The sequence below is a fragment of the Aulonocara sp. 'chitande type north' Nkhata Bay genome, linkage group LG12, assembly GCF_057382095.1.
Source record: "Aulonocara sp. 'chitande type north' Nkhata Bay isolate Kocher_YH1m ecotype deep benthic linkage group LG12, A_spYH_male_GT1.1, whole genome shotgun sequence".
Taxonomy (NCBI): Eukaryota; Metazoa; Chordata; class Actinopteri; order Cichliformes; family Cichlidae; genus Aulonocara; species Aulonocara sp. 'chitande type north' Nkhata Bay.
The window spans coordinates 15,576,933-15,586,016 of NC_141355.1; the positions used below are offsets into that span (position 1 = coordinate 15,576,933).

A 9,084-nucleotide genomic window follows, 5' to 3' on the forward strand; every position below is an offset into this window, starting at 1 on the left:
TGATCTGAGGTTTTATCTTGTTTGTTCTTACCTAGCTTGCAAAGCACTTTGGTCAGACTTGTTTCTTTTAATTGTGCTATACATTTTTTGTCATCTCTTTTTATGATTTCCTATGAACTATTCACGCGAGCACGTTTATTTTGTTAATGTACAATGAGTGAGTTTAATAAAATAAAGACGAGAATTTTGTTATTGTATGATGACTTTCACTCCCATAGAAGGAGTCGCCAGTAGGTGGGAGTACTGACTTTCACAGCTATCGAGACCGCGAAGAAGAAGAATGGTATGAACAAGGAAGTCAAGTGTTTTCGAGGAAGCCAGCGGACGTTTCCTTTTGTTTTGTCTTTGTTTTTTGTGTACCAAATCGATCGTTAATTTATTAGTGTTGTTAGCTATATTACTTTATAGACGTATGACTGTCGTGTCGGTCGCTGTTAAAGTTATTTTTTGTAACAAAGAAAAACTTGACGAAATTTTACGTTTACGAGAAGTTAGCTTTTCAGGCTAACAACAGAGCTAGCAGGCCTGAACGCCATCTGTCCATTGTGTTGCCGTCAGTCAGACACCTGCACTGCTTTTGATTAAACAGCTAGTTTTATGGTCTATTTTAATTTGGAAACTGAGTGAACAAAGGAGCCGAGCCGCTGTCATCAGTCCAGAATTAGCTTTACCGGTTGTCGGTTTTGTGGCTTACTTGCTCGTTACTAGCGCAGTGCTGTCAGGTACACTGACAATAAAGGGAAAGCAACACTATACAACAGAGGACGAGGAAATCGGATTAGGATGTATGCCCCGCCGGGTTCTACTGTCCCTGGAGGCCGAAGGAGGAGAGGGGGCACCTCGTTGCCCAAGCAGCCGGAGCGGAGCCTTGTGTCGGCTCTTCCCGGAGCTCTGTCCATTACAGCGCTTTGTACAGCTCTGGCTGAGCCGGCTTGGCTCCGCGTCCACGGAGGAACCTGTCCGAGACAAGAGCTGGGGGTGTCAGATGTCCTGGGATACATCGACCCCAAGCTTCTGGATGGTGAGGCCCACACACAAGCTCCGTTAAAAACCCACAGTAGCAATTAATCCCAGAGCTCACGTGTAATGTTCTGTGATGTGGCCGTCTGTTCCCATCAGATTACTGCGTGAACCCGCAGACCATCTTGCTGCTGAGAGTAATCGCTGGCTTTTGTTTCCTGGGAATCCTCTGCAGTCTGACTGCTTTTCTCTTGGATGTGTTTGGTCCCAAGCACCCTGCCCTGAAAATAACCCGCAGATATGCTTTTGCACATATTCTCACAGGTAATAATCTTTTTTCCCCTCATGCTGTCTAGAAGAAGACAGACAATGTGTAAATTCAATGGTTTGTAACCGTTTCTTTCTGTCTCCCACCAGTGCTGCAGTGTGCCACAGTCATAGGTTTTTGCTACTGGGCCTCAGAGCTGATCTTGTCCCTACAGCAGCAGCACAAAAAGTACCACGGCTCTCTCATATACGTCACTTTTGCTATCAGCTTCTACCTGGTGGCGGGCGCGGGCGGAGCATCCATCCTCGCCACAGCTGCAAATCTCCTTCGTCACTACCCCACTGAGGAGGAAGAGCAGGCTTTAGAGCTGCTCTCGGAGATGGAGGACAGCAGTGAAACATTTCCTGCCGATTATGACATTGCCAATCAATTTCAACCGCCACCCGCATACACACCCTAATGCCACCAGACTCGCCTTGCTAACACCTTTCTCTCTCAGCACAGCTACTTAGCTTGATGGGCAAAGCCCCGCTCTTTATCAAATGGATATCTTTGCAAAAATACTGAGTGAACACAGCGTGTCAGTGCGCAGGTTCCTTGAATGACGGTGCTTGGGTGCATGAAAGCTTTCTTTAGTGGTGACAGAAATGTAGAAGCTAATTCTTACTTTCACCACTGGAGTTGTTGGTGAATTGCATGTAAATGGCTTTTAGGGATTTGGTTCTTACATGTAAAGAAAACTAAACTTGCTGGAAGTGCTCAACACGGCTCATGACAATTAATTGATGGAACAACCAGAGCTGGATTGTTTTTGTAGGATTTAGTTGAATGAGCGCTGTCGGCAGTTGTTTTGCTTTTGACCGGATGTGAGTGGAGCTTTGTTTGCGTTATGGTTTTAGTTTGACGTGCTTGCCATTTGTGTGAATTTCATTTTACCGACACCTTACAGATGCAGAAATACACTGACGAGATTCTTTGAACATCTTTATTTTATATAAGATATCAAATTGGACCTCATTTATTGTCTGTGCTGTCTTTTTGTAGTTTTTGCTTTGTTCTTCTTTTCACTAGTTAAGTCTTCGTTGTTCCCTTCTGTACTTGACATAAGAAAACTGTCAGAAATTGTGAGCCAGGTCTTTGGTGTTTTAAAACGAATCAGTGTGTGTGTGTGTGTGTGTGTGTGTGTGTGTGTGTCTGTCTTCGCGCCGCGTGTAAGAGAGAGTGAGTGAGTGTGTGTGGCAATTGAGAGAAAGTGAGAAACATGTTTGTATTATTTCACAGTAAGGGTGACATTTAGTTTAAAAAACACCTCACAGCATCAGAAGTTGTTCATTATATTTCTTGTGTTTGCTTTTGAAAAAAAAAAAAAAAATTATTTGCACTTTGTGATTCCCACATGTGACCGTTTCAGTATGCATTTCCAGTGCATGAGTTCATTTGTGTGAAGACTTTAAACTTTGAGTCACAATCTCAACAAGAACATCTCCCACAGACAGAGGCTTGGACTTGTGACTGATGTTGTGATTCTTGTTGGTTGTGTATTGTTCTGTTGATTCCATAATTTTCTGCATTTGTCCCTCAAACTGTCACTATAACCCCCCTCCCTTCCTCAATTTGTAAATAATGATCATTTATACATTTAAAAAAGAAGTGATCATAATAAAGGAAACCTCATACTTTTGCCTCTCGCTCGTCATCTGTGAATTAACATTGTTTTAATGGGATTTCAGCAAATGCAGTCTGAAGGATCTGCATTGATCTAACAGTGTTGTGACTTTAACGTTCACGTCTGCCTGGGGTATTTCTGGTCTCGTAGTCTAGAGACTGTAGACACAACATGGCATTAAAGAGAGTAAGAGTCTTAAGGTCTAATGGACTTTAGAGGGCGTATGGTACGCCTTTTACTGTGAAGAGTTCAGAAGTATGAAGCCGTTTAAAAGCTTGATCCATCCGTTTTCTTAACCACTTATCCATTTGAGGGTCGCAGTGAGACTGGAGCCTAGCAGAGAGAGGCAGGGTACGTCTAAGACGTGTCGCAAGTCTGTTGTAGGGCTAACACAAAAAGACAGAAAGCCAATCACATTCACACAAATGAGTGATTCTGAATCACCATTCACCCTACCAAGAACAGAGAAACCCCATAGAAAAGCCCAATCCGACCGGGGGACTTGAACCCAGGATCTTTTTGCTGCAAAAAGAAAAAAAGTCTTACTGGCAAAGACTGCAAGGCTTTTCCTGGATGCACAATGTGATCAATAAACAGTCTTTAAATAATGAGCTAGTGTAGAATAACGTATGTCATGAGGTTAAATTACAGACTGTTAAGTTCTGCCACACTTCATAAATCAGATTACCTTAGATTACTTTGAACTAGCTAAACGCAAAAGATTTAAACAATCCCTGTAATTGAATTGGGACAAAGGAGTAACTATAGAAAGCAGGAAAAAAGGGCTCACTCAGGCATCACTTCGATTGTTGCCTTATATAAAAGACACTGTGACTGTTCTGCCAAAGTATATGTTAGCTACTCTAACATTTTTAGCGTCTGTTCTGCAAGTTCGCTCGTCTGCATCTGTCACCAAGAGTTAAACTATTAAAAGGTCAAGATACCGTTTGGGTTGAAGCACTACATGTTTACATTGCTCTTCAAAGCTGAAGTGTCACTCTGTGGCCAAATGACTTAATCAGATAAATAAACAAGGTATTAATAGGAAAGAGTGTTCATGAGGAGGAGAGTAAGTCAGTCAAGGCGAACAAGAGACGACTCTTCTCAGAAGACAGAGCTTACGTGGCAACGTCACTTAGCCCCACTCTACAGGTATATATACGGACAACCTCGTTGACATCAACACCACGACCATTAAAAGTCTCTACGTGGCTCGGTGGTAAAACTGTGAAGTCTTTTTTATTTTTCTTCTACAACAGTGAGATTGAAGCTAAATCATGCTGGCAACCAGGGCTTTGCTGTCAAAACAAACGCTGGCTGTTCTTTCTCGCCAGCCTGCCTGCTTTGTGCACCAGGGTGACTACGGCAACTGGGGAAATACTAACGTTGCAGTGGTAAGTGATGCAGATCAGTCTGGGAGAAAGGAGCAGATCCAGTGTGGGTGTAGTTGTGATTTGGTGAGTCCATGTGTTTCAGGTTTTCTCAGGATGTGGATGGTGGGACGGTACTGATGTCCATGAAGGGGTTTAGTGAGTATCACTCCTGCTGAGGTCAGGAAATGCACATGACTGAATTAACACAGGCAGATGGTAATGCACCCCTCTCGTCTTCAGCACCATGTACCACCTGAGCCGTAACGGCGCCCGCTTCCAGATGTTTGCTCCAAATCAACAGCAGATGCACGTGATTGACCACATGAGAAAGCAACCTGCCTCTGGAGAGAACCGGTGGGCCTCGAAGATGGGCGCAGTGGGCGTTTTGACTTTGTCTATGGTTACGTGGGTGCACTTTGTGATGAATTCTGTCCATCCCCGCAGGAACATGATGATGGAGGCAGCCCGCTTCAGTCACGGACAGGGAATGACACAAATGCAGGACCTGTCCAAGCTGGACGTCAACAGCTTCGATGCCGTCATCTTTCCAGGAGGCCATGGAATCACCAAGAATCTGTGAGGAGTGCTGACATGTGAAGAAATCACTCTGAGACCGGCTGGTGTAAAACAGAGTTAGGATTAGATACAACACAAGTTTGTATTACATTAAAAATGAACCACTAATTATTAGTTTTTACTCTTCAGATCATCTTTTATGAAGGACGGCAAAGACTGCAAGCTGCACGGCGACGTGGAAAGGGTGCTTAAGGATTTCCATCGTTCACGCAAGCCTATCGGGTGCGTATGATCCGAGCAATATTCACTACTGCAGTACTGATGGAGAATTTGATAAATCATGAGGCCACTTTAAAGACTGCCAGTGAGTTCTGGCACGCTTTAAATCAGATTATGTTAGATTACTTTAAACTATTTAAAGATTTAAACAATCCCCGTAATGGAATTGGGACAATGGAGAGGCTGTAAAAAGGAAAACAGTCAGGCAGTGAATGCTGAGCTGCTGACTGAGAGACTTCATATTTATAGTGTGATTCTGTTAGTAGTTACTAATATGATGTTATTAGGTAAAAATGATCACATCGCATCCTTAAAATTTGTTAGTCATTTCATTTCCTGCGAGTAAAGATTTGCACATGGAAATCTGACTTCTACTGTGGAACAGTGAAACTACTGAGAATAGTCAGTGTGTTAAAATAACAAACCCAGTCGAGAAGAAAAGCTGCATATAATTAAATAAGTGATTGAGAAGATTTACACATCGTGTGCTAAAAGTTTCCTTATTGGCTCTCACTGATCAGAGCAGACAGCAGGACAAGCAGAGTCCTAAGCTGACATCGAGGAACACGAGGGCAGACAGACCACACAAATCCTACAGTTCAAAGCAGACAGGACAGTCTTGGTACTGACACTCCGGTGTTGTTCAAAAATAGTTTGTTTGTTTTTTTTAAAAAAGGAAAAAGAAAGAAAAAAAAATCAGGATCACAATAATCTATGAAAATCTCCAGGTTCATGTAACCCCTCTTACTTTAGTGCTTTTTTTCACTTAATCCAATGCTAATTTTTTAAATTAGCATTGGATTAACTTCATCCTGATCCGGATTCAAACTGTATGAGACGACCAAATCCCGATTGCGCCTGTTCTAAATGGGACTACATACATTATGACAGTGCAGGGTGCTGGCTGTGGCTTCTGGGTATTCTGAACCCACGTTTTAAATCATAAGATCATAATGAGCCTCATTTATGGAGAGAACAGATTTTTAAAGCTGGCTTTCCTACATGAATGTGTACTTACACTTTTTTTGACTGCAGCACCTCAGATGATTGTGTCATTGCAGGCAGTCCTGATGTATGACAGGGCTGATTTTCTGGTTAGAGAAACCTTTTTCCCCACTTTACTGCAGTAAAACGTCTATACATAGCCTAATGTTTACCTCATCTACATGATCTCTCCAACTGTTGGTTTATTTGATCAATTTTAAACTTTTATTACATTTTCTTCACAAAATCCCCCTAAATTCACTCTTCTGTTGGGATTAGGATAATCCAGATTTTTTTCTTTTCTTTTTTGGATCAGTAACCCAATTGCACTAAAAAGTTTTGAACGAGGCTAGATTACGTAATGTAATCTGATTACAGAATGCCTTTTTGTCTTTTGAAAACATCCGTTCAGACTGCTTCTGACTGGTTTGGCCTTGGTGACTGCGTTGGCACAAGGGCACTGATGAGGTGATGAGCAGTGGCTGCGCAGACAGGGAACAGGGTGCAGAAGGCCTGGTCAAAGGTCAAAGGAGATGCGGGATTACAGGAATTAAAGAGTGGAGTTGGAGGCTGAGTAGGGTTAAAAAGTGCTCTTGACCGCAACCCAAAGAGGACTAATCCTTTCCTACTGCCATTAATGCGTACAGAGGAGTCGGAGCCATTACAGATTATTTAAAGACTAAAACAGCCATCATTTGTAGCCATTCTACCATCAAGAGCAAAGGCCTTCAAATGTTTTGCAAGCTGTGTAATTTGGGAGTGAGTATCACTGTCAAAGTGATGACATGTTTCTATTGCAGACGGGAGCCCTGCTGCCTCCATATAACACCCCCTCCATTGTTCTGTTTTGTCAGAGCTGTAATTGAGTCTTTAAATCTGAAAACGATCTGCCAACAAAACAAGCAAACCTATATTTAGAATCACGCCACCTTTCTTAAACCGAGAATTTAGTGCCTGGGGGGCATAATGAGTACTCTGCAATGCGCATCTCCATCCATGGCACAAACCCTCCAGCTGCAGCTTCATGCAGAAAAAAAAAAAACCTTAGCTTTTCAGTGCCACGATGTCTGACAGGCAGATCAAAAGGTGCAAAGAGGGGCGAGGAAATGTTCAATGTCTGTGAAGACTGCGGCTCGCAGGCAGCACTCTTAAAACTCAAATACCTGCGCAGTGCATTAGAAACTGCTCTCATTTCTCCTGAGAAATAACTGAACAGTGCTTCATGCATGTCTGTATTTAGCTTTGTTAACAGTATTTAAAAATGTGGGTAGAATAGAGAATGACGTATCCTGTCTGTTAGAGGTGGGTGGATCAATCGAAGTATCGATAGTATTGATACCAATGCTGGTATTGGAATCAGATTGAGTCTGGTAATAGGAACGATACTTTATTTCTGCCCTCTAAGTTTAGTATGTAGCCCAATGAATTGGATTGATGCATTATTAATGAAAACATATATTAAATTAAAGAAAGGTTTATAAAAAATCTACACAAAATAAAAAACTTTTGGTTGTCATGGTTATTTTATTTATAGCCTTTAGCACATTTAAACAACTGAAGCTGATCCGAAGACAGGCACATTTACATCCCAGCTCTGAAACAAACCCAGTTTCAAAATACATGAGTTTTTTTGTCTTGACTAATAATTGTAGAAAGTAAAAATGACTGTGACTGTGTTTAGAATTTGCAAACTGATGATGTTTTATCTCATAAATCATGACACACTGCTCTCCCAAACATAAGCTGTCTTTATAAGTTCTCAGTATCAGTACTGCTGTCTGCAATGCTGGCCTTGTATTTTCCTGGCATCGGATGGATGTCAACATTTGTAGTATCACAAGGTACAGCTGCCTGTCATCGATTAAGAGTATGGGTATAAATTGCAGATTAAGTGATGGCAAACGTCCACTGAGCTTCTATTCCCTTTTTCCAAATTAAAACTTTGTTTTGGGGGGATTTAATTTGCTGTTAAATGATCATATTAATCCTAATCTAGCCACCAGTTTTGTGGTGTCACACCAAATCAGTGCTGCTCTGGGAGAGACTTTCTTTTCTCAGGACTCAGTCCCACCTGTCTGGCTTACACCGGTAAGTCTCCGACCTCAGACAACTGTCCTCTCCTGCTCCTGTTTCAGACTCGCCAGCATGGCTCCTGTGCTGGCCTGCCGTGTGCTGCCGAGCATTGAGGTAACCATGGGTTACGAGCGAGACGACAACACCCGCTGGGGAAACTGGCCAAACACAAACATGGTGCAGGCTGTGAAGGGCATGGGTGCTCGCCACAACGTCCGTGAGCCATATATATCCTTTCCAAGGTTTCTGTTCAGTATTAATATCAGTGAAAAATATTCTCTTTGTCATTATCCTGAAATAACCTCTGATTTGACCTTAACCCTTTCCTTTACGAAGCCTATGTGGATGAGAAGAACAAAGTGGTTAGCACTCCATCCTTCATGTGGGAGACTGATTATCACTATCACTATATATTTGATGGTATTGGAAATATGGTCAAGCATGTCATGCGCATGTCAACCAAGTGAGGTGACATCTGGAGAAGAAATAGTGCTACTGCAAAATATACACCTGTGTACTGTGATGAATTCTTACCTGAAACAATAAAAAAAATAGTTTAGTAAAACAGCAAATGCTGTGTGTTGTGTAATCTTGTTTGGTCAATATGAGAGCTAAGGATGGGGTTAAAGACAGCGACTGAGAAATCCACTGCGCTTCCTCAAAATAACAAGTCAGAGTTTTAATAGCAAGTGTCCTCTTTTGGTACATTTGTGCTCTTAACTGCTGATTTGGGAGCATGAGAAAGCACCATCACAGCTACTTCCACCAACTTAACAGATAAACATCACATGGAGAAAATATTTAATGGTTTTAATCCCAAAAAGTGTAGACAAAGTCTAATATTGCACAAATACCCCGACATTTTAAGTCCTTAAATCAAACTGTGATTCAGCTTTCTGCAGAACACTGCCTGCACTCACAATAGTTAGTCATGTAAAGAAAAGTAATCTTGGGAAAAACTGGGA

General features: G+C 42.0%; 2 protein-coding genes across 3 annotated transcripts; both read left to right on the forward strand.

The window, feature by feature from the left end:
- Positions 1–229: 229 nt before the first annotated feature.
- Positions 230–2,904, forward strand: tmem127 (transmembrane protein 127). Its single transcript, XM_086313792.1, has 3 exons — positions 230–1,021; positions 1,120–1,284; positions 1,378–2,904. The coding sequence occupies exons 1-3, from the start codon at positions 784–786 to the stop codon at positions 1,686–1,688; spliced, it is 714 nt and encodes a 237-aa protein (XP_086169918.1). The 5' UTR covers positions 230–783; the 3' UTR covers positions 1,689–2,904.
- A 1,159-nt stretch (positions 2,905–4,063) lies between these two features.
- Positions 4,064–8,691, forward strand: gatd3l (glutamine amidotransferase class 1 domain containing 3, like). 2 transcript variants are annotated; one of them, XM_086313790.1, is made up of 7 exons: positions 4,064–4,288; positions 4,371–4,423; positions 4,508–4,621; positions 4,712–4,843; positions 4,973–5,065; positions 8,182–8,347; positions 8,452–8,691. In XM_086313790.1, exons 1-7 carry the CDS (start codon positions 4,172–4,174, stop codon positions 8,584–8,586), a joined length of 810 nt encoding a protein of 269 aa, XP_086169916.1. In that variant the 5' UTR covers positions 4,064–4,171; the 3' UTR covers positions 8,587–8,691. The 2 variants fall into 2 exon arrangements, with proteins under 2 accessions (XP_086169916.1, XP_086169915.1); XM_086313789.1 differs by having other exon boundaries at positions 8,182–8,691.
- The last annotated feature ends 393 nt before the right edge of the window (positions 8,692–9,084 follow it).